Source organism: Coniophora puteana, assembly GCF_000271625.1.
Source record: "Coniophora puteana RWD-64-598 SS2 unplaced genomic scaffold CONPUscaffold_11, whole genome shotgun sequence".
Taxonomy (NCBI): domain Eukaryota; kingdom Fungi; phylum Basidiomycota; class Agaricomycetes; order Boletales; family Coniophoraceae; genus Coniophora; species Coniophora puteana.
Window position 1 is genome coordinate 937,908 of NW_006913063.1, and position 23,695 is coordinate 961,602.

The 23,695-nt window shown below is 51.7% G+C and overlaps 8 protein-coding genes across 8 annotated transcripts; 5 read left to right on the forward strand and 3 right to left on the reverse strand.

Annotated features, from left to right (window-relative positions):
- Positions 1-2: 2 nt before the first annotated feature.
- On the reverse strand, positions 3-3,148 carry CONPUDRAFT_61982 (CBF-domain-containing protein; the record flags this gene model as incomplete). Its single annotated transcript, XM_007773610.1, has 8 exons — positions 3-473; positions 528-767; positions 820-1,119; positions 1,178-1,700; positions 1,751-2,352; positions 2,411-2,530; positions 2,581-2,695; positions 2,745-3,148. The coding sequence occupies 8 exons, from the start codon at positions 3,146-3,148 to the stop codon at positions 3-5; spliced, it is 2,775 nt and encodes a 924-aa protein (XP_007771800.1).
- Positions 3,149-4,764: 1,616 nt separating this feature from the next.
- Positions 4,765-8,687, forward strand: CONPUDRAFT_128756 (uncharacterized protein). The gene is given in 15 exon segments (XM_007773932.1): positions 4,765-5,108; positions 5,244-5,538; positions 5,587-5,660; positions 5,718-5,835; positions 5,877-5,889; positions 5,902-6,003; positions 6,056-6,068; positions 6,116-6,232; positions 6,292-6,450; positions 6,502-6,964; positions 7,025-7,151; positions 7,209-7,319; positions 7,374-7,623; positions 7,680-7,849; positions 7,899-8,687. 15 exon segments carry the CDS (start codon positions 4,842-4,844, stop codon positions 8,578-8,580), a joined length of 2,961 nt encoding a protein of 986 aa, XP_007772122.1. The 5' UTR covers positions 4,765-4,841; the 3' UTR covers positions 8,581-8,687.
- A 1,865-nt stretch (positions 8,688-10,552) lies between these two features.
- Positions 10,553-11,468, forward strand: CONPUDRAFT_156957 (uncharacterized protein; the record flags this gene model as incomplete). The annotated part of the gene is made up of 3 exons (XM_007773933.1): positions 10,553-10,775; positions 11,063-11,283; positions 11,334-11,468. The coding sequence occupies 3 exons, from the start codon at positions 10,553-10,555 to the stop codon at positions 11,466-11,468; spliced, it is 579 nt and encodes a 192-aa protein (XP_007772123.1).
- A 394-nt stretch (positions 11,469-11,862) lies between these two features.
- CONPUDRAFT_156958 (uncharacterized protein) lies at positions 11,863-13,835 on the forward strand (the record flags this gene model as incomplete). Its single annotated transcript, XM_007773934.1, has 7 exons — positions 11,863-12,114; positions 12,176-12,733; positions 12,945-13,016; positions 13,060-13,182; positions 13,243-13,382; positions 13,441-13,579; positions 13,638-13,835. 7 exons carry the CDS (start codon positions 11,863-11,865, stop codon positions 13,833-13,835), a joined length of 1,482 nt encoding a protein of 493 aa, XP_007772124.1.
- A 1,198-nt stretch (positions 13,836-15,033) lies between these two features.
- On the reverse strand, positions 15,034-15,950 carry CONPUDRAFT_61537 (uncharacterized protein; the record flags this gene model as incomplete). Its single annotated transcript, XM_007773570.1, has 2 exons — positions 15,034-15,662; positions 15,836-15,950. Coding segments are annotated over 2 exons (744 nt in total), but the record flags the coding sequence as incomplete, so codon positions are not given.
- A 2,327-nt stretch (positions 15,951-18,277) lies between these two features.
- Positions 18,278-19,599, reverse strand: CONPUDRAFT_75574 (WD40 repeat-like protein; the record flags this gene model as incomplete). The annotated part of the gene is made up of 7 exons (XM_007773688.1): positions 18,278-18,322; positions 18,434-18,459; positions 18,512-18,756; positions 18,823-18,879; positions 18,937-19,084; positions 19,145-19,192; positions 19,308-19,599. 7 exons carry the CDS (start codon positions 19,597-19,599, stop codon positions 18,278-18,280), a joined length of 861 nt encoding a protein of 286 aa, XP_007771878.1.
- Positions 19,600-20,284: 685 nt separating this feature from the next.
- Positions 20,285-20,603, forward strand: CONPUDRAFT_156960 (uncharacterized protein; the record flags this gene model as incomplete). The annotated part of the gene is made up of 3 exons (XM_007773935.1): positions 20,285-20,332; positions 20,381-20,450; positions 20,503-20,603. 3 exons carry the CDS (start codon positions 20,285-20,287, stop codon positions 20,601-20,603), a joined length of 219 nt encoding a protein of 72 aa, XP_007772125.1.
- A 63-nt stretch (positions 20,604-20,666) lies between these two features.
- CONPUDRAFT_156961 (uncharacterized protein) lies at positions 20,667-20,981 on the forward strand (the record flags this gene model as incomplete). Its single annotated transcript, XM_007773936.1, has 3 exons — positions 20,667-20,688; positions 20,746-20,829; positions 20,884-20,981. 3 exons carry the CDS (start codon positions 20,667-20,669, stop codon positions 20,979-20,981), a joined length of 204 nt encoding a protein of 67 aa, XP_007772126.1.
- Positions 20,982-23,695: the final 2,714 nt, after the last annotated feature.

Genomic DNA, 23,695 nt, shown 5'->3' on the forward strand with positions numbered 1-23,695 from the left:
AATTAGATGAAGTCCTCGGGACCATCTTCGATCATCTTTGCGTAGTCCTCGTATGATGCGAAGGTGGGCAACTTCTGTCGCTTCTTGCGTTTTCCGCTCTTGTCCTCTCCACCACGCTTCCGTTTTGACGATGCCCCTCCGAATCCGCCCCATTCCTCACCCTCACCCTCTTGTTCGCCAGCGTCAGACCCATCATACTCGATGAGCCCGTCTGGCATGTCGTCGACAGCCAGCAGATCTTCGTCGTCCGAGGCTTCTGCCATTGAGAGTCCGTCTTCGGATCCCGCAGCACCGTCCTCATCCTGCGCGGAAGCATCATCTTCATCCTCCTCTTCTACTTCGTCCTCCACATCGACACTTGGCGCATCCCCATCGGAGTCATCGAAGTCGTCCAGATCTGACGGCAGGTCATCGCTGTCGTCTTCCATGAGGTCTTCGTCGCCATCCTCATGTGGCATGGTAGCTAGCATGGCCTGAAAATCGCGTTCGGTATAAAGGTATGATGTCTGAGATGTATGGTAACGTACCTTCCAAATTTCATCCTCACCCAGATCACTTCCCTCTTCATCTTCATCATCATCCTCTTCTCCGCCATCGGCCTTGGTCTCCTCGTCTTCGTCAGCACTACTGCTAGCAGCATCGTCATCCCCGGACTCATCGTCTTCCTCTTCATCCTCGTCTCCTGTTTCGCCTCCACCGTCTTTGCCCGTGTCCGTTCTACGAGTGCTTTTCTGGTTCTTCCGCGAGAAATATTGATGGAAAAATACCTTTCAGGGAACGTTAGCTGACTCGGATGAGCCGGTAGAGATTCATATTTACCTCGTCCACAGGTACATTCTCGATTTTTCTGCGCCAGAACTTATCGTCGTTCACCATCGGACCACTGTCTACCTCGCCCTTGACGAGCTTGACGCTAATTTTGTCGTTTGCGCTAGCCGCAGGTTGCATAAAACTGGCGCCCTTGGGCTTGACCTTCTTGGGGTTTTTGTAGACGAAGCGATCGAGGAAATGCGACAAGGTGTTCAATGAGAGATCAGCACTCGAGGTGATGGGTTGAGCGTTGAGCAGTTGCTGTGCATGGAGAGACACGGTCGGATGATAGTGACGCAGAAGCGGGAGCTACAAATAAAAATTGGTTATCAGTAATGATAATGAAACAGCCGAGATCGAAGCTTACCAGCTCGAATAGTGGTGTCGACGACGGGTGCGCGTACTGCGGGTCCCGCTTTCGGGGGTCGTACTGGCTTTCTGATTCGTCCTCCTGCATGGACGCAGAGGTCTTGGTCATCTCGCGCAGCCCTGGGACGGTACTGAACAGTTCTCCGAGGAGATACAGTCCACCGACAATGAATTCTATGCTGCCTCCGCCTCCGCTCGCTAGTACTTGGATGAAGCGGCGGACGAAACTCTTGGCACGGTCGTGGTTGTCGTCAGCTTTGATGGACTTGAATAGCAGGTTAAGGTACATCGTTTGCTTGGACGACGAAGTCAAGCGGTCATCGTGCAATGAAGAGTAGAGGGTGCGGAAGTAACGATCCGTGATGGACTTGGATAGGGAGGAGCCAGCGGAAGATGAAGCGCCGGAGACGTCTGACGAAAGTGAAGAGGAAATTTGCTGGATGAGGACAAGCGCTTGCAACGAGATGTTGAAGGTAGATGTGTGGGTGATGAGGAATAGCGTATCAATGTGCTTGTTAAGTCTACAACAATATTGAGAAAGTTAAAATTTGGGAGAAATCAATTTACTCACCCAGCGTCTGAGGCGGTTAACTTCGCGTACGGCAGCGCGCGGTTAACGCCAGTGAGGATAGCAGAGATCAATTTTGACTGAGAATCCTCCACCTCCGTAAAACCACCTTCGCCGACCACGGTCTTTTCACGCTTCTTCTTAGGCGGTTGAATTTTCCCGGCGTCTTTGCGCTTTTGCTTGACTGGGTCCTCTTCTGGCTCAACGACCTCCTCTGGAGTATCATCGTCGCTCTTCCCCTCACCCAGAAGATCCTTGAACATCTGGAAGTATACGTCGATCACCTGGATGGCGACGTCGCGGTCTTCAGGACCAAAGACGATCTGGTTGAAGGTGATAGCGGCGTAGTAACGAGCGTGGTCGTTGTACGCGGCTTTCGGCGTTGCATCCTTCTTGTCCCCCTTCGGCTTCGGCGCTGAGCCGTCGTCGTCGAACTTGATGAGCGTGTTCACGGGAGGGGGCATACCGGTCGCGGTCGACCCCACGGGCCGTAGAATGAGGGAGGTCATTTCGCGGACGACGATGATCTTCATCGAAGGGTGGCTTTGGAGGACTTGGAGAAGATGGTATGATACTCGAGAGCATATCGATTTTTCTGAGTCTCCCTTCGAGAAAGAAGCAAAGTGGGTCAATACATATATTTTGTTAAAAGGGAAAACGCACAAGCTTGTTCACGAGGAGGCGCAGCAGGTTGTGCTCCTGTTCAGGTTTCTCTCGGAGAAGAGTAGAGATCAAGCTAAGAGCTTGAGTGCGAACGTAGGTTAGAGAGTCAAGGGATAGGTTCTAATTCAAATTTATCAACATCTTAAAACGCAGAACGTGCATTGCCATACCTCTAAAATCTTGAGCACGGAAAAGAAATACTTCTTCAGCCAATCTTCGAAATACCAAACCAGCAGATGTTGATCAGTCACGCCGGAATGGGACAGAGGGTGGTCCCGGAAGTACCTTTGTAATTATATTTAAGATACGATAATACGAATGAAAGTAAACTCACTTTAGTTTGCGATTCGGCGCTCCGCCGCCTACCCACCAATCGACGATACACCTCAGCGCCTTCAAGCTCTCCTCTCGCCCTCCCTTCCCCTTACCGCGCTCAGCCATGCCCTTGAGCGTTTCAAGCGCCCTGGTATTGTGGAGCGGACTGCTTTGCACGAGGAGCGTGAGGGCACTCAGCCTGTCGGAAAGCGTACCGGACTGCAAGATCTTTTGGAGGAAGGAGTACTCGGAGCTAGACGAGGTGACGGTGGAGGAGGATTTGGACTGATATGACGTGACGGCATCGGAGTGAAGGGAGGCAGCGCGATCGTAGAGGGAAGTGACTTTGTCGGACGATGGGGGCTTTCCTGGAGCGCCGGAGAGAACGGGGACGCTGTTATACCACTGTGAAGATGGTTCCATGGCTTTGGCGGTTTGTGCAAGTTTCTCGGCATTTTCTGAAGGCTTCTTGGTGGGTTTAGGTTCTGGTTCTGGTTCAGAGCGCTCAGCAGTGGCCTTGCCGTTCGACTTGGGTTTCTTCTGGTCGCCCTTGGCAGGCTTTTTGGTGGAATCACTGGCGTTAGGACTTGCCACTACCTTGGTTTTTGGTGCTCTTTCTGTAGAGCCAGAGATACTACTGGAGCCCAGCTGCTTGAGCAGCTTTGCAACGTCCTTGGCGAGTGCAGGCTAGAAAAGCGACCAGGGATCAAACTTCAGGAGAGAACATGGATACTAGTGAACTCACGTCTTCAGGACCATCTCCAGAGACATTGATTTCTCCTGATACATCTTTCAGCAACTCGAGATCTTCATCGTTCCCGCCCAAGAGTTTAATTTGTTCCTTGAGCAAGTCCTTGTCATTGTGCGCGTTTTTGGGCTTGGATTGCTTTTTTGGCGCTTTTGCTGGGGCCTTTTGAGCTACGGTGGATGGTGTTTTGCCCTTGTCATTCCTTGCGCGTGCCATGATGAAAAGAGGTGGTTTAAAGCCCCAACCCCTGTTGTATGCGCCTTGCTTGGGCGGATGGGTGGATTGCACTCACCGCTTGCAGAAAAGTTAGATATGTGCGATCAGGCACGGCAACCTTCCATAAATGGACACACCCCTGTTTACTGTAGATCTTGACACCGCATTTTCCCTCGTGGGTGACGACGTCGACCTTCAACAGTTCCTACCACGGAGAGTTGAAGGTACCGACTATGCATATGACGTTTCTATGAATGAAATACATCATGACGGAGATTTACGGTCAATTTGCTATCAACCTTGAGTACAGTAATCAGGCCATGATAACTGGATGCTTTTCCCCCTTGATGGTACAAAAATAAACTGAAGCTATTGAGCCCCACCGAGACTATCCTTGCTTCCTCAAGAGTCTCAGTATTCAGCGAACAAGATATACACAGCCAATACGAAGAGACCTGTTTGGAAGCCGAGGGCTAAACATCTCTGAAAGCTTGGAAGCGGGAATGCTGGCGAAGTTTGGCGTAATATTACGTACATGAATAGCTCGCATGACGTTGATGTCATACAGAACCGCGCGCAGAACCTTTGCACAAACTGTACATGTGGGGATGACACGCTCGGAATACATAAAAACAAGGGGAGTGACCTGAGGTTTCCACCACAGAAGTCGGAGATCAACACACGAGATCCTTGTTTGGAGGCTAGGATCGGCTGCGTGACCACTGTAGATCTAGAGAGAGCTCTGTAGGTCGCGTGTTCACGCTAATCTTAGCGAGTAGAGCGCCTTGGCGTCTTGCAGCTCTTGCATTTGTCTGGCGTAGTTTGGCGTCGTTGCTAAGTATGTTCGTTCCTTGAAACTGGCACTGGCAGGCACACGGGTAAGGGGATCAAGTGATTGCTTGATGAAGATCCTGTCTGAATTGTGATGCGTCTCCGTATCTTGTCCTTACACCGCCTATCATCCACCCGCCCGTCCCGCTGAACGCCATGGACACCATCCATACTCGGCTCGGATCATCCAGTCCACTATAAATCATGTTCGCCGTTGCTGTGTTCGCTCCCCTCCCTCCGCCGCCAGCTTGCCATCCCCGCTGGTCTCGTTCCATCTCTACCTCTCTTTGAACCTCCCCAACGATACTCACGACGACGACCATGTCCACTGCAGCTGGCCTGCGCCAATCCTCGCGCTCGCTTCTCAAGAAGCAGGCCAAGCGCACACTCAACCACTCTTTGCGCCTCTCGTCCACAACCACCTCCCAAGTCACCCTCGGTCTTCGGCGCGAAGACCCGGCACGGATCTGGGAGCGTCGCTGCCCACTCACCCCCGATGCTGTCAGTGAGCTAGTCGAGAAGGACGGCGTTCGCGTCCTCGTCCAGGACTGTGATAGACGCGTCTTCCCCGTCGACGAATTCGTAAAGGTAACTATCCACTGACAGCTCTAGTGCATTGGTTTTACGTCTTGAGGACCTTGGAGACCTGCATCATTCCCTGTATATTTGCTTATAACCGCGTCATTTTCAATCTGTTATCTGACCGTTTCTTCTGATTTGCAGGCTGGCGCGACAATACACCCTACTCTAGAGCCCGCCCATGTCATCCTTGGCATCAAGGAGACCCCTCTGAACGAGCTGGTCACCACCCCGGTTGCTTCGGACTCGGGGAAGCCCATGGCGAGGACTCAGCTCATGTTCTCGCATACTATCAAGGGCCAGCCATACAACATGGAGCTTTTATCACGCTTCCTTGGAACAGGCGAGGATGCCAAACTGTTGCCGCGTCTAATCGACTACGAGTTATTGACTGGCGAAGACGGCAAGCGCACCGTTGGCTTCGGTTGGTTCGCGGGAGGCAAGTAAGAAATTTATCAAGTCGCTCCCTTACTGATACGGTCTGCAGTTGCCGGCGCCTTGGAGTCCCTTTCAGCCATGTCGCAGGCGCACCTTGAGATGGGGATTGCATCCCCATTCCTTGTGAGCTCATCTAAACCCTAACCCAAAATCTTGAATTGTCCTAACCCTAATGATCAGCACACGCCTCGGCCTCATACCCACCCTTCGATACCCTCTATTCGAGCAGCATTAAAGGGGATTGGTGAAGAGATAAAGAAGGATGGTACACCCAAATCCTTGGGTCCTTTCGTTATCGGTCTTACTGGGCATGATAATTCTCGCGACCTATAAGCGAAGCTAGTTTTCTTACGTGACTCTTTAGAACTGGACAGGTCACTCAAGGTTGCCTGTCGATACTGCAAGACCTACCTATTGTAAATGTTAAAGTGGAAGATCTCCCTGCTCTCGTGAGCAATCCGGGTACGTGGATTTTCTTGAGTCGCAATGAAGATGTTACTCAGAACTTCCATAGATACGAACTTGCACCAAGTAGGTCTGTCGAGACGTATGGTTTTGTTCGCCCTAACACTCTGCAGGTCTACCTTGTACATGCATTGCCCAAAGATTACTTGACACGACCCGATGGTGGTCAGTTCTTGCGTGACCATTACTATCGTAATCCCGACCAATACAAGTCGGAGTTTGACACAAAGGTACGTATACGTTGTATAAAAGATGAATGTCTAGCTCACGAGCGAGGTTTACCTCCCAGGTTGCACCGTACCTTACTCTCCTCCTTAATGGCGTTGGCTGGCAACCATCCTTCCCTCGCCTTATGACTAATGAACAACTTGCAACCGCTCTCACTCTTGCCAACCAAGTTGGCCCTGCTCGTTTCCGCTGCATTGGAGACATCAGCTGCGACATCCAAGTAAGAGTCCGCTTCTACGATATAGACCCTGTATACTGAACCATTCCATAGGGCGGACTCGAGTTCTTGCCACGCGAATCCACCGTCTCCGAGCCGTTCTTCAACCACCGTCCGGAGGGCCTCCCGGCCCATCTCCCGAGCGTCCAGATCATGTCGGTCGACATCCTCCCCACCACCCTGCCCCTGGACGCTTCGCAGCATTTCTGCGGTGTCTTGATGCCGTATCTGCGCTCGCTCATCAAGGAGTACAAGGGCGAGAAGAACGGCAAGGAGCACGCGAAGTCTCTTAACAGGGCGACTGTTGCGCGCCATGGCGTGCTGCAGAGTCAGCATGCGTGGCTGGAGGAGAATGTCAACAAGTGGCGGGCGGAGAGCGGTAAGACGGCGTCTGCGGGCGCGTCTGCTGCTGTGACGAATACGCCGAAGAAGAAGGTGTTGTTGTTGGGCAGCGGGATGGTTGCTGGTCCTACGATTGATGAGCTGTGCAAGCACCAGGATGTTGAGATGATTGTTGGTAAGTTTTTATCGAGGAAACGTCTACGGCTTGTGTCTGATGCACGCGGATTCACTACAGCTAGCAATTTGCTTAGCGAAGCAGATAATCTTACCAAGCATCATCAGAATGCGAAGAGCCAGCTACTTGACGTATCAGATGCAACGAAAGTGGGAGAGTTGATCTCTCAGGCCGACCTCGTTATTAGGTTAGTACTATTTACGCGCCAGCTGAATCGCAACTGATTTTCATACCTACATTGCAGCTTGTTGCCCGTTCCATTCCATCCTCAGATCGCGGAGCTGTGTATTCAGCATAAGAAGCACATGGTCACGGCCTCGTATATTTCTGCTCAGATGCGGGAGCTGAACGACAAGTATGTATACATCTGCCTATGTGGGTGAAAATCAACTGATATACTCGCGTGCAGAGCGGAAGCTGCAAACGTCCTTCTCCTTAACGAAATCGGCCTGGATCCCGGCATTGACCACTGTTCGACCTACTCGCTTCTGGACAAGCTGAAGAGTGAGAATAAGCGCGTCACATCGTACATATCCTTCTGCGGTGGTCTTCCAGCTCCTGAACACGCTGATGTACCGCTGGGATACAAGTTCAGCTGGAGTCCGAAGGGTGTTCTGACTGCCGCCAAGAACTCGGCTGTCTTCAAATTAAACGGAAAGGTAGCTATCAAAAACCACTATAATCCGCTTTCCAGATTGTAATATTTTTGCTGCAGCCCAGACATATTTTTGCCGACGAGCTGCTCCGGCGCTACTTCCCTGATGTCCCGATCTCCAACACGCTCAAGTTCGAGGGGCTGGCCAACCGCGATAGCAATGCGTACATCAAGACCTACGACCTTCCTAAGTCGAAGGAAATGTCCACTATGCTTCGTGGCACTTTGAGGTACGGTTCATCTTGTGTTCGCTGAATAAAATCCAACACTGTTATACAGATATCCCGGTTTCGCCGATCTCATGCAGCTCTTCAAAGGCATCGGCTTGCTGAGCTCGACGCCAGAGACCAAGATCCAGCTGGAGTCATGGAACGACCTAACCCGCCAGGTCTTCCAGAGCTCGTTCGGCGTGAAGTTCTCGAAGAAGCCGAGCTCGCTGGAGTCCGCCTTCCGGGATATCATGAGCATCGACGACGCCAGCAAGCTCCTCCAAGCACTGGAGTGGCTCGAGATCGCGCCCTCGAAGGACCGCGCCGCCTCCCGCTTGCCGCCCGTGCCCAAGCAGCCGACGCTGCCGATCGACCTCCTCGCCACGATCCTGGCGCACAAGCTCGCGTACGCGCCGGGCGAGCGGGACATGGTCGTCATGTCGCACGAAGTCGTCGCGTCCGGCGAGAAGGACGTCAAGGAGTGCCATACGGCGGACTTGGTCGTGTACGGTACGCCCAGGGCGTCGGCCATGTCGCTCTGCGTGGGTCTGCCCGTCGCGTTCGCTGCGCGCGAGATTCTGAGCGGCAAAGTGCGCATGCGTGGTGTGCGTGGGCCGTCAGATCCGAGCGTGTATACACCTGTGCTGGATGGATTGGCTGCGGTGGGCATTGGGATGAAGGAGAACGTCAAGTTGTACAACCCTGGGATGGAAAGTGTGCTGGCGAAGGGGCTGGAGCGGCCCCTACTTTGATGACCATGCACTGCAGACAAAGCCGAGAATCCCCCTTCCAAATTTAGAATCAAAGAGGCGTAGAAGTGTTATAATGTCTGGATCACTATTTATCCGGATAAAAGGCGTGCAAATGTTTAAATGTTTTCCTTTCTTTTCTCGACTAGAAAAGCAAGTCATCACGTTAACATGTTTGCATTTGGAAAAGGTAACATTTAAGGTGCCTTTTTGATCTGCAAAAACGTGTCAATGATGCTAATCGTTTCTGCGGCCTTTTCGGCCGTGGAATTCGGATCCTTTTGTGTAGCTCCCCTACCACACAAAAAGGGGTGAAAAATGATGACTCATCGCCGACCTCTTCGACTGTGAAAAAAGTTAAACTTTTCTGTACCTTTTCTTGGCGCCAAGAGTGTGAGAAAAGTTTACCATCTTCGACTTGTTTTTTGGTCATCCAAATGACATCATCCTTGAACGACTTTTGCCTCGCTAATAAGGTAAACTTCGGCGACAGTACTTACATCCGATGCATCCGGCCCTATCCGGTCCCGTTGACGATGTCTAGCCTCTCGTTGAATCGCGCAAGGTCGCGGTCATCGCAAGCTCGCGTGCAGGGTAGTAGGACTGGAAAAACCGATATTCATCGAACAAGAAGTGGAGCATGCACGAGAATATTTCGCTATCTCGTTGATCGGATGAACCTTTGCAACGAACAATATTTGAGGGATCAGCGTGGACGACATCGGCCCCAAGGTCCTTTTTTTCTATGTGCCTACATTGGTATATGTCAAGTTTGTTTATTAAATTTATCAGCACGTCTTCAATTCATCTATCAGTATCAGTCCATCTGTGCGCATGACCAACGATACAGCCATCCAAGGACCTCCCGCACCTCTCGACGTTGTCTGCAAAATAAGCGCCTGTACCCGTGCCTATGTCATGGCCAAACGACGCCTTCCACGACACCTTCCGCTGCCAATTTCCAAGTGAGTACATGCACTCTTTCTGATAAGGATATATGTTCAATCCCACCGGGCAGAGTCAATGTAGAAACGCTTTGACCACAACGAACAACGGGCTCGGGGATAGCGCTCCGTGACCTCATGCGGCGGGTGACACAAGGAGAAGGAGCGTGGAGATCGGTGCTGCAAGCCGTGCAGGGGCGCAATTAGCGGTTCGGGCTCCTCACGTAGCGTAAAGTTCGTATGCTATCTTGTATGAGCCCTAATTACTATCAAATTGTCAATGTTGCCTCCAAGTTGCCTCAGATTTTCGGCATGGGGCGCTCGTGTTCGGGGATGTATGCACAAGGCCAACCCAATATACGCAGATTGAGCTGGGCAAGGCATCTGTTCACTTGAACCCGGACAATGGTGTCACATCATATAACGACTATGGTAAGTACCAGTAAGTACATACCTGGCATTAAAGAGTTACTTAATCCCCACCTAGATCTGTGGTATGCACTCACGCCAGGATCCGCCGAGTATCTCCCGTGCCCTGACCTTTGCCCATCCTTCTCATGATTACCACACATCTCTCTCACCCAGACGGTCACAAGTAGAGCCTGAAAACGAGGTGCACAAGAAACTCAGGGAAAAGTAGTTGATCAGCGCGAAGCTTAAACATAGAGATATTGAAGTAGGTACCAAATGTCTCACGGTGTGCGCCATCTCCCCAACTTTAATGGCGCATGACTGATTTCCCTAGACAGCGGGAAAGTACATGCTCCCAGCGCTCGTCATGCTGTGTCAGAGGAATTGCGTGACCTTATGTATCAAGGATGAGGAGGTTAACCTGGGGACATCAAATATTGGTGAGTACTTTGCTGCTCCACCACATCCACGCGTCCTTGATCTTCTATTCTAGACGTTAACGGTCGCCCTGCCGGTCGCCCTGCCACCGAGGTCCTAGACCTTGGTGGTCCTCAGCGAGATGCGTGACACAACAGAGCAATACATGAATGGGAAGGTCAAGTAAATAAAAGTTGCCGTCGATGGCGGATCGAGACGCTGAGGTGTTACTGGCCAAGTCGTCATCACCGTCGTTGTGTACCTTGGCAACGTTCAGCCGCAGGCTGTTAGAGGCTGTTGATGATGCTGGTCATATTTCCAGCCTTAAAGTCCGGCATGCCATAAACAAGCCTGTCGCTACCGCCCCCGCTTGCGGTCTTGACCTCGTTTACTTCTCAGTTATCGCCGCCTATGACCTTGTTGCTAGTACAGGAACCTTCAATCTCTCGATTCTTGGAGATGCAGCAGGTCGCATTCGATCGCGAGACAACCATCGTTAACGGTGGTCACTCGACTTAATGGGTAGAACTTCGACATTATCATTACGAGCCACATCCAGAATGGGTCAATAATGAGTCTGACATCGACCTCAGCTAGTACCTCAACGCTATGCAGCGTATCAACGACACCGCCGATAAGGCCAAGATTGAATCACGTCGACGTCTCAGACCAAGGTTAACCTTCTCTTCGCACAAGCATCAAGAACTGTACAGTCGCGAACGAGAAGGAGGAAGGGTGTGACGACGTCGAGTGGCCCCAGAACACGGTCACTCGCCTCCGCAAGGAGCTCAAGGGACATCTTCAAGGCGACGATCGCTGCGTCGTCGCCGGGGTCGTCTTCAACCCCGCGCGAGGCATTGGACAATTGCGCGTCGAATATCATGCTAGCGCAGATGACGGCGCTGAAGAACAGCTACAAGAGTCTCCGCGAGAAGTACCCGAGCAGGGCAGAAGAGCTGGCGTCTGGCGTGCTTGATGCGGAAGTACCGCCCGTTGCAAGGCGCCATGGGTGGGACTGCTAAGTACGAGGAGATTGTCGGGCAGTTCATCGTGGAGTACGAGAAGGCCATCAACAAGATGGAGGCTGAGCTTGAGCCCAACCGCTCGCGCCGCTCGTGACGAACACGCTCATGAAGGAGAAGGAGGAAGTATTCGTTCAGATGGCTGAACAGTATTCTGCGACGGAGCTTTATCTCGAGGAGCTGTGACCGATGTTTGATAAGCTAATGGATCGCGAGGCATCGACCGAGGCAAGCTTTCAAATGTTTCTTTATTTCATCGAACGAGATGCTGATGTGGGAGCTGCACAGACGTATGTACGCGATCTGGAAAAAGTTGACTCATAAGAGAGAAGGTCTTCTGCCGACCTCGATGCGAAGCTTGCGAACTCGGATGATTCTGTTGTTTCCTTGCTGCAGAAGGTCAAACAGCTCGGAAGAAAGTGCGAGCAACGGCGCAACGAGGCGGAGGCGTTGGAGGAGCGCCTTGCAAGGCTCTCCGAAGGCGGCGTCGCATGGAGGTGGATCTTGAAGAGCGGACGCAGAAAGTGAAGCTTGAGCAGCGGACGGAGCGGAAGGAGGGCCCTGAACGGCTACATGGCATCATCAGCGAGGTCGAGCAAGCCTATGGCAGCCTCGAAAGCATCCAGAAGGTCAACAGTAGACGCCGCCGTCGTCCAAGCGCGTCTGTCGCAACCACGCTCATTAGTTCACCTAACCCGAACCCGACCGCCACGCAGCTGCAGGAGGTGAAGCTTGCGAACCCGGTGACCCAGATAAGAACTCGTTCTTGAAGAAACCGCCCATCCCTTTAACATATCCGAGAAGCCGGGCCGACGCTTTCTCCTCCCGCCCTCCGCGGAGTCTTTCCACACGAGGTCACTCTCGCAGGAGCTCTCGTCAGCTCGCTCGCAAGGCTCTTCTGGCACTAGCCATACGTCGCACAGCAACAGAACGTCCACCTCGTCTCGGGCTCGCGCACCATCGCCCAAACATGCCCGTTTCGCTCGCGTTAGAGCAGGAGAAGTAGATTATGCGGCTGCAGGAGGTGCGGAGCGAGAGCGAGGCGGAGATCACGGGTCTGGAGCCGTTGGTACGCGAGAAGGGCCGTGCGTTGCTTACGAAGGCGTCGGTAGCAAGGCACCTGAGGCGCAGGCGCAGGAGGATATTACATCATATTTGTCGCTTGCGACGATGGCGAGGTTTAAGGCCGTGAGGGGCATGCAGCCGCAAGTGATTGGGCCTGGGGAGGTGCATGTCGGGGTTGATGGTCAAAGGCAGGAGGGGGATGGGGGGAAGAGGAGGAGCCTGAGGATGTATGTGGGCGAGTCGCTGGAGAGACTCAATGAGCTCACGTTGGGTGTCATTCTCGCTCAGGGCATCATTGTCTAACAGAAAAACTGACAAAATGCGGGTGTAGGTATATGGCCCAAAAAGAATCGCAGTACAAGGTCAACAAGCTCGAGCCCGAACTGGCCCAAGCCTTATAGCGGTCGCATGATACGCCCACGACGCTGTCTTGCGATCAGGTGAGACACCGGTATCATGTCTTCAGCTGATGTCATGCATTCTCTGGTTATGCTTCCATTCCATCTAGACTACCAATAGGTTTACTGAGCTCGAAGGCCTTCGCTCGAAGCATGAAGATACCGCGCTCAAGCTCGAGCAGGTTCAGGCTAAGGAGACCGAGCTGTTGAAATACAATCGAGAAGACCAAGACCGAGCATGCTGCCGCCGTTGGAGCCTTGAAGGGAGAAGACGCAGAGGCTTTAAAAGTCAAAGGCGAGGAGGTGGACGTGCTTATGGCCACACTCAAGGAAGAGAACGAGTCTAACGTCACCTCTCTCCGTTCCGAAATCTCTGAAGCATCGGCTGCCCTCGAGAAGCCTCACTAGAAGCACGAAGAGGCATTTGGCAAGCTGCAGAAGGAGCACGAGGAGGCACTTGACCGTCGCTCGCAGGAAGCTAAGGAATCCCTCAAGTTCCGAATCGAGCACTCTGCCGCGTTCGAGAAGTCCTCAACACAGCAATCGAAGTGGAGGCGCTCAAGGCCAAGGACTAACAGATCAGCACGGACATGAGCCGTCTCGAAGAGTACTACAACGAGATCACCGAGGCGAGGCGATGCAGAAGCGGGCGGCCGAGTCCGCGGCGGCGCTCGAGCGGCTGAGAGAGGACTACGCTGCGGCTGCGCATGGCGGAGAAGGTGTGGGATGCGTCGGTGTCCATTGCGTGCATGGAGCGGGCGTTTGCAGAACACATGGTGAGGCTCCGCACGGAGTAAGCCCAGGTCCTCCCGGGCATGGAGGAGGACTACCATGCGCAGCAGCTTGCAATTCTGCGGGAGGAGTCGGAGGACAAGACTGAGAAGATGGGTGAGGAGGCTGCGAAGCTTACAAACGCTAAATTTTCAGATGCGATGGCGAAGCACAGGGCGGCGTTCCAGGACTCCAGGCGCTCAAGGAGCAGCAAGCAGTCGTTCTTCTGAAGGTTGCGAACGGCCACTAGGACGACGTCGCGAGGTTCAAGGGCGAGTAAGAGGCTGTGCTCAAGAGTGCCAGTGTGAAGGCAGAGGAGGAGCAGATAGCGCCGATGGCTTCGCGTGCCGAGTAAAATTTCAAGCGCCACGCGGAGCACGAGCTACTTGTATTAAGAGTGGAGAAGATCGTGCTAGGTTGCTTGCGTCTCACGAGGAAGAGATGACAATCTCACGACATCTGCAGTGGCCCACGAGAGTCCACTTGTAGTGACCGTAATTAAAACACGCAAAAGAGACAACGTGCATATTGTCATGTAAAAAGTCCACCGTGACATACTATACACCATATGTATGATTGCCAACTAGCGACCATCAGTGTTTAATTTATAATATTTTGAGGAGGAAGGGCCTCTTCGGAGATTGGTGGTATACCTGTTCAGATGGGCATAATAATCGGGGAAGCGGACCGGATACTTGATTCAGCGAAGACAGTAAGGTGCCATTGGGCCTCTCGAGTCCAAATATCGCGGCTGGTTCAAGGAAGCCAAAAGCCACGAGTGCTAGCTGCATTGCAGAAACGACTTTGAGAAAGGATAACGAGAAAAATGACACTGATCACTTCCTTTCGACTCGCTGGCACCGGCGACACCTCGAAGGCTCGACCTTGTGCACAAGAGCGTGCATTATGCGGTACAGTTTCCTGATGCATTTACAGGCGTTGCACAGGACATATGGGCGCGGATTATATCAACGAAGGAAGGGGTAACATTCACGGAAGTGGAATAAAGTACATTGTGAGCAGCAAGGGTGTAGATGTACAGAAAACCGAACGATGGTGGGGGTATTTATGAGGGAATAAGATGCGAAGACAAAGTCCAATGTGAGCAGTGAGAAATGTAAAGAACGATGACAAGTCCGGGAGTAAAGAGAATGAACAAATACCGGAAAACGAGAGATGAGAAGCCAGGTGCCGAATCCTATGTAATGCAAGGAAGAGTAGGTCTACAGCTCGCCAGCCGCTTTGGTGTAATGGGGAGGCATATGCTCATTCATGGGCACGAAGCCGAAGTCGGGAGAGACTAGAGCTCAGATATGAACATAAGCAATAAGACTTGCAGGACTAACAGGTTACTCACATCTGTTGATCCCTGTCCCACCATGGCCATACCCGTCACCAAGGGGAGGTATGTGATGCAGCCGAGATCGATTAGGTGCTGGTCGAAGGGCGGACAGAATGGTGCTGTCCCCATGCACCACGTGCATCCAATGAATCAATGGATGCCGCACTACCAACCCCCGCCGAGTATGCAAACTCTGGTTGAGAGACGCCGCCCCCGAAATTGTAGTCGGCAGAAGGCAGCTGAATCATGCTACGAACGCGAGGCATGCTACCGTCATCGATAGGATGGGGGGACGTGGATGGGTGGTCTGAATGATCGTAAGGCGAAGAGTAGGGACTCATCACCTGGCTGTGACACCGAGGACGGCGGATGCTGAGCGGGCATACTTGTTCCACGACGGCGGAGGACGGGAAAGACCGGGGGAGATGGTGACTGGAACCCGGGCGCGAATAGTCGTCATGGGCCATCGAGTGATACCCATGGTGATGTGCCTCTTCATAGGGCAGCGACGAGACAGACGACAACGAATGTCCGGTTGTCGGGCGGCTGTCCGGAGACAACGAAGGGGGAGTGGTCGTTGTGAATGAGCATCCCAGAATAATTGGAAGTGTACGAGGTGTTGGTGGTGGGAGTAGGGCGAGAGACGCTGGTGGGTCCGATGGAACAGTGAGGGGAGGCAGAGTGGAACGAGGGTATGACGGCAGCACCTCCCTGGCTGAGAGGAGTGGAGGAGCCTGGAGCTGAGAAGCCGCGAGCTCTCCCCATTGAGGGAGTGGACTTGTGGCCGACAGTGTTGGGGACGGTGAGGGGAACGGTGCCCATGCCGATAGCAAAGTGGGGAGGGGTATGGTTGGTGCCTCTTGGGTATCGCGCTTGCGGGGCTTTGACAAGCGGGGAGGTAGCCACGATGTCGGGGGAAGAGTTCCTGTTGAGCATCGGGATCATCAATCACGGGATCGACATTGCGCAGGTTAAACTTGCGCATGAAACCATGGATCTGAAGGAACACACGTAAGTAGGTACCAGGGGCGCGAAGAGGGAATGAAAGCTGACATACATTTTATCGCCGAGAAAAGCTCGCAAATCGCGACTGACAAGACAGTGGGGAGGACATGACGCGCGAGCTGCTCTGGCCGCTCGACTTGATGATGTGCTCGCCGGCGGGATCGACCTGATCGTGTGGTGATCCTCGGGACATTCAGGAAGGTCGCCTGGGGCATGGCCTCTGTCTTGGGGCAAGGGGCTGCTGCCGGTGGTGGACCTCGACGAGTTTCACGCAAAAGCGCATTCCACTGTAGCAATGCGCATATAGCCGCCTGTGCGACGCCATGGGCGACCTCTTTGCCATGTGTGACTCCGACGATATAAGCGACTCACTAGTAGTCTCCCGTAGGTATAGCACAATACTTGATACAAGGAAGATAATCGTTCGAATTCCTTGATGTGTTGACTTCGCTAGTGGTTTCAGAGGTTGGCACGTCGGATTCGGGGGCATCCGTATGTACTTTGTCTGTTGCGATCGGGTATTGGGCCGGCGCCGGCGCCAGCAATAGGAGTGGCCTGAACGTGATCTATTTTAAATTTGGACGATGGGTCTTGCGATCGAGATATGGCCCTTCAGCAACCCTTCGGATCTCCTCTCGAATATCAAGAACAACCATCTTCTTTATCTAGTCATTGGGTCTGCCTATAGATACAGCTAGGGGAGACTACTTGGAATCCAGGAATTAATCTTATCAGAACGGGGCCATGAGCGGTAAGCTTTTGCTAGAATCGTTTCTTACGGTCTAATCCAACTCACCTTTAGACTTACGCAGGAAATGGTTATTCAAAACCGGTGTGCCGCTTAGTAGCGACGAGGAAGCTCCAACCCTGCTGCAGCTACCCTTACCGCAAGGATGGGACGACGCTGCTAGGGAAGAGAATTTGGCTAGAGCCACGATAGTATGGTCGTTTGGCGAAAAACCGTCCCCGCTTAAAACCTCCTTGAAGAAGCTCCCTGGGTGAGCTTGCCTTTCTCTTGCCATAGGGCTATCACGCATGCTGCCCCTGAAACAGTGTATCAGACAAGCCAGTTGAAACCTCACCCACCGTTGATGAAAAAGCCGAAGCTTTACGCGAGTTCGACAACCTGGCTGAAGTTGAATCGATCATCGATAAACCAGCTGAAAATGAACCCTTCCTCGATAAACCAGCTAGCGCTGAGCCCCTTTTCAGTGAAACAGCTGATATCACACCCGGTCTCAACCATCCGAGGGTGTCTGAAACTACCGGGTTCGTTCATCCAATTGCATGGTGCCAACTTCTCTAATGCCTGGTCTCAGAAAGCCTCACGACTCACCTAGCGGTAGTACCAAGGCCCTAAGCGCGTCTAGGTAAATTTCTGCGTCCTAATGCATCATGGTCACTGGCTAATATTGCTTTAGCTCACGCGAAAGTACACCGTCGCACCATTCTGTCCCTGTCGCACAAGCGGCAGAAGATCTGGGGCCTTCGTCCCACATAGATTGTCATGGCCTTCGCATCCTAGTAATTTCTGCGCTCGTCCAATCCTAGCCTTATCGTCTAACATTGTGGCTAGGTATCGGGCCGAAAGACTGGTAGAAGGTTCAGAGCGGGGGAAGGTCGCGGATTTCACTACTTCGAATCCCGGGCAGTGGAATTGATAAGTTTTCCGCCCGCCGTCGAGGGCGACGTTCACGTGGGTGATTGTTTCTTGCACCGGGCTTTCGAAGGCTGCCAGGTGTGGATCTGTACATCGGTCGAGAATGACGGCACACCGGATTGGCAGAGGATCAACTACGGCCATCGGACCAACGAGGACCGATATGTGGTTATGACCAAAGGAGATAGCCTATCGTTGGTGCAGGAGGGGACATGGAGAAAGCAATACGCCAACGGGACATCGTCTATCATTCCACCTCCAGAATAGAACTCTGCCAACACATGTCATACATACAAATAAAACCGTCCGTCGAAGGCGCGCAAACCCAGGAGATCAAAGCGAAGTACAATGAATAGGAACGAGGCACTACAGAACAGAGACGTATAAGAAATCAGTCTGAAATACGGAAACGTAAGAACTGCGATAAAAGGTGGGGATTTCTGTAAAGCCAAAATGAGAAGGCAATAACGTAGGCCACGATGATAAACACGATATAGGAGCACATCTGATGTTTTAAGAAAATAGCGACGGGGTACAAAATTAAATGTCACTCACTGTGCTTCGATGCTTATTATAATTCTGAATCTTAGAGAGCATACTCAGGTAGGGTTCTGAGTAGCGTGTTAGAGAGAACGAATGAAGTCAGACCAGCTAGGATCACGTACTCATGTCACGCCCCTGCCAGAGTTGAACGTACGGCAAACAATCATCTTCAAGGGGGTTGATCGCAACAGCAATGATACAACGTCGATCATGCAAACCTGTTGGACCCTACTATAATTAAAAAGACGCTAGCAGCCGGATCAGATTAGGCAACTTACATCGATGGCGAGGACAATCCCCTTTTCTGGATTGTAGTGAGAGAAGTACGGCATCAAGTAAACACGTTCTCCACATACCGTGACGAAGATCTTGGGTAAGCACTTCGGTCTCAACATCCCAGACGCATGGACGCCCAACCGTACTCCCGCCGAGGAGCGTTTGGCCCTTTTGCACGAATTTGACCGGGACGCGAAGAGTGTGTTCGCAACGGTGAGAATAGGAAGCCATGTGCTTCCCAGCATCAAGGTCCCAGATATCAAACCCTTCGGTCATGTTCGAAATCGCTATGAACTTGGAATCAGGGGTAATAGAAATCCCCCCACTAGGTAACAGATAGTAAGCAGAATTCTTGTGAAATGTAAGACAAGTAGATAGCGCACAAACTCACATCATTGTGTTAAGCGGTAGGTATCGAAGCATTTTGTTCGTGATCGGATCCCATATCCTGCGCACGTAATCAACATCATAATCCGGGGAGGTCAGTGGTTATAGGACAACTTACATAGCACCATGGTATACGTAGCAGACAACGAGGACATTAGAGGAGTGCGAGCCCTTGATCCAATGCAGCCCGCTTATCAGCACGGGACGCTGCGCATCCAACTTGATAGCCGGGCTCTTGTGCAGCTGAGATAGCGGCGAAATAGTGACTACAGAATTACAGTAAGTGATTGCAAGCAATTTGTCGAAAAGCAACTTGGTAGGCTTACGATGTTCGTCCACCCTCCAAACATGCACTTCGTTGCATCCACCAGTTGCTAGAAAGCACTCGTTGATGGCTAATGACTCGATAGGAACATCAGCGTGAGCATTAAATCCAGTTGCATATATTTCACGCTATCCCATCACTCCAAAATTAGTGGACATACGAACTCTCCAGGCGATTGTTGCGTACCTGCCGAATGTGAACATGCACTAAGTTGCCGTTTGATTGTCCAATGAAAAATTCATATTCGGACGAGGGTTTCCACACTAAAGATAGAGCAGGAACGGGTCCTTCTACCACAAAGAAGAGGCGGCCAGTCTTTGTCGACCAAACAGAGACCTTTCCTTCGAGAGAGCCGACCGCGAGGAAAAGCCCATTAGGACTCAGGCAGAGGCAGGTTATGACGCTAGCATGAGCACCAGTTAGTTTCGAAGAGCGCGAGTAGGCCACTTGAGGCATATGGAAACAGCGAAGGAGATGATAGAGAAGCGACGGCGTGGATAAAGGCTTGTCGCAATGCTGGTGGAGGAGCAATTCAAAGATGCTACGCGGGATGTAATTAATACGCGGACGACTTCGGTGTTTGTACTCAGTCACGTGGTAGCTACCCGCGTTGCTCGGTGCGCACGTACGACTGACCTCGCCAGTCACTAGTCACCCTCCACTTTGAGCTCTCTTCACGGAACACACCTTTACGCCTTGTGACCCATCGCACATCCCGCAATATGTATACTCTCAATATTTTCCACGCGGATTTACAACCGATGCTACACGGCACAAACACAGCTTGAACTAATGTACAACAGCGCGGGGCGGATACTTGCGGGGAACACTGGTAGGTATCAGGTTTTCTGCTTAGCCCATTGGCCTTGACGATTATGATTCGAAACCATAAGGTTATGGAATCCTCCGCATGCTATCAACTCCACTCTGTCATGGTCCCTGATTTCGAAGGTAATATATCTCTCCGCACCTATATGATTTATTTCTTTCAGGACAATCACCACGAACCTTTCCTACCTGGAAAGGCAGTATACCCCCCCGGTTTCAGTGTTTTCGTCAATACGTGATCAACCACTCTGCAGTTTTTCTAGACAAGTGGGGAATTTTCGTTGATGAACATCGGCAGGAAACTCTGGTCCAGATGGCGAGGACCGTCGAAGTTGGTTGGCGTAGCACCACCGTCAATGTGGTACGTTTTACGCTACATGCATTTCCGTCGTGCATTAAAGGCGCTTAGGATCAGTCTGTGCAGGAGGACAGGGAGAAGGAGATTGAGGCTATCGAGAATGATCCTATGGTGCTCATTGGTGAGTGAATACGTGATTCCCGTTGGGCGAGCGGCTGATGTGTATCATTCAGCCAGCGGTGGCTGGTGTGGCTTGATGGGTGCTGCGGGGTTTCGTCGCATGGGCGTTCGCGCATTAGTTATCGAGAAGGTGCCTTGCGTCGACAATGTCTAGCATAACCGGTGAAATCCATGTCATATCGTTCTTACACAAACAAAAACATTGCCATGGAACACCATGCTCTCTTGCTTCAGCTCGTGTACGTCAACGCTCCTACTTCATCCCAGCTCACCCCATTAACCTCACTACTCTCCAGTCGTTTACCAAACCTATCTTCAGAAATTCCCTCAGCACATCGGCCGCACGAAATTCGCAGGCTTTGCGGAGTCCCATGTATCTCGTGGGCCACCTCGACTCTTCTAATCAACCTACGTCTGCACCTGACAAGAAGAAGTGTTGGCTGTTGTCGTCAATCGTGCGGGCAACGAGGTGACGCTCAAGCACCTCGCCATCGCGACGGGCATGGCGCTCCGTACATTCTACGGGTCCTGAGGAAGGACAGTTTCACGGACAGCGCGGGACTCTTTGGACTTGCACCCCGGTGCCGTAAAGGATAAGGGAAGGGAAGCGGTTATTATTGGCGCTGTGCGTGGTTTTCCTTGTTCAGGTCCCAGACACTGACGGCGTTTGCTGGCCATCATGTGCTCGGACTGGTTATGTTCCCTATAGTACAACGCCTCTGCAGTCGGATGTCAAGACGTCGTCTCTAAGGGCGCGGCACCGACAACGCTCGTGCAGCGCAACGTAACGCAACGTGCATCCTATCACTCAAACGGAGGCAGATTGCGACCTCGCTAGCAAAAGTTTAACCTCCTGGGTTAAACTGTTAGAACGCATCGCTTCATAGCCGCAGTTTTGTGCGTACGTCTTGACCTCAAGTTCGCACTTCTTAAACAATTCATTCCAAATTCATTCCCCCATCAGCTATTAACGTATCGTAGTCTCGTGCTTGCATGTCGGCCGCTCGTGGGATCGAAGCTGCAGGTCGTCTTGTCAGCCTCGAGATTTTGACTGTATTGAGGTGCGTGCTCGACTGATAGTTGTCGTCATCATGCTAACCCAGTTTTTTTCATAAGCATTACCATCTTGATGAGGCGGTAGGCACACTTGCTTCCGTCAAGGTCTCGCTTCAAGGCTTGGATGGGATTATTCGTATTTCAGGGTTTCATTGCGCATGGATATTACAATTCCATACTCTTCAGCCTTTTGTATTAGACCTTCGTATACCCAACACATCTTAGAATGTAAGCTCACCTCGATCAATTTCCAGCCAACGACTACGATAAAAACGTTTGGATCCTCATGACGGCACTCGTATGCCCAGTGGACTTCAGCGTCAGCAGCAGCACCTCGGTGATTAGCTGCTTGAAGGCCGTTGGCTCGCTATTGAACTCAGCATGATACGTACTATATGGTTTAGTTCCTGCCCTCAGGCAAGGAGCGAAGGCACGCTTTATCTCCCCAAATTTGGTGGTATCATTCAGGAGCTGGACGTGAGAACCAATGGATTCCCAGTCCAGATTTTAGCGAAGTATCCATTAGGCATGAGCTGACTAGAACGACAGATCCGTGTTAGCTTTTCGGCGCTCTCGACGTCAAGTTACTCTGTGTTCTCCAAGAACAATTTATGGGTTGACTATGACTGTCCGAGTCGGACAATCACTGAGAATCGAACCGCAATTCCTGATCAGATATGTCAAGCGTGATCAATGCCCAGTATCCTCAGCAATATCCGGAAGACAATTCGAATGCACTTGATAAACCATTGGCCTCGCATCACGTCTTACAAAGAGTCAGTGGCGTACCACTTAATACCGATTATAATAGAGCGTGGACATCCTAGACTGCTCCTGGTTGCACCTGACCTGTAGCGCCGTCGCCTCCAAATCAGACATACCCAGAGCTTCACGACGTCTCTCGATCCACCGCTCGCGATCGCCAGCAGGAAGGCTCAGGAGAATGTTGATCTGAGCTCTGTTTGTTATTCCGTGTTGTATGAAGGCCGGGAGCAGGGCTTCGAGGTTACCCAGGCACGAACGGAGAAAGGCAGATACAGCTTCATGATTTGCTTCACAGCTCTGTTCGGAAATGGTACCCTGCTGCCTCTCAATCATGCCCTGTTGCGCGCTTGTAGGAGATGGACGCCTTTTACAGTGTGTAACTGAACTTAGCGCGATTAGTGTGGTCAGTGTTTAACCAGCGGTGACCACTCACTATCGTCCATATAATTTGGCTCCTCATCGTGCTGAATAAGAATTAACTAAGTATAACATAAAGTAGCTGATCAGCGGGTGATCAATAAATACCTCTATTTCGTCCTCGCCTTCGTCTTTGGGTGAGATTCGCCCTTCGGCGTCTGACAGGATGAGGGTACCAAAACGGATTAATTGCATAAGGATTAACAGTAACTGAAAGAGATAATTGGGATACTGGCCTTTCTTGCACGGCTCCGTATGATTGCGTTTGCCGTTCCTGATTTTTCCTTCGATCCGTTGATTCATAATCCTCTTGAGCAAAATTTCGAAGGGCCATGAGTCCTGAAACTTTATTAGCCAATCGACGCTGGGATTCTTGTTTGCCTGATTTATTGTTATGCGTACTTATGTAAATGATGTGACAAATTGCGCACATAACATACCTCGTTAACCGCATCCTTTAGTACACTTTTCATGGACGGGTCGAAGATGCTATCACACAGGGTGGGATGATCACGTAGCATATTACGGCACACGCTCTGCGATATAGCAAGCGCAAGTTTTACGGTATCATAAGTAGGAGAAGAAAAGCCTAGACGCATCATGAACTTACATATAGCTGTGTGTATTGCTCCAGACTTAAACCGATCCGGGACCGAAAGTCGGTGATGTTATAGTGGGACCGCCAAAGCGTTACTTCGTTAGCTGGCCTAGGAGTCGGCATGTGGGTCTGTGATATATGGAGCCAAGTGTTCTAGGCGTGAGCGGGGACTCGATAGTGGATTTTCTAGTAGAGTATTCCGTCGCGTCGGGATGAGCAAACGGCGGCTACATCTGCAACTGGCGACCACGTATTAGAGAGACCACGATCATGCGCCCAAACAGGATAGCTCTCGGGAACATGCTCGTTCACATACATGTAAGTAACGTGTTTACAAAGGGATACGAATGTACTTCGAAGGGCACAGCTGGATGTCCCACGCTGAGGAAGAGAGCTGCGACTGGACATGC

Bases quoted from the DNA above. Each gene is read 5' to 3' on its own strand.
- CONPUDRAFT_128756 (XM_007773932.1), top strand. From the start codon at position 4,842: ATGTCCACTGCAGCTGGCCTGCGCCAATCCTCGCGCTCGCTTCTCAAG. The intron at 5,109-5,243 runs GTAACTATCCAC...TCTGATTTGCAG, and splicing joins CCGTCGACGAATTCGTAAAG to GCTGGCGCGACAATACACCC. The intron at 6,965-7,024 runs GTAAGTTTTTAT...GATTCACTACAG, and splicing joins GGATGTTGAGATGATTGTTG to CTAGCAATTTGCTTAGCGAA.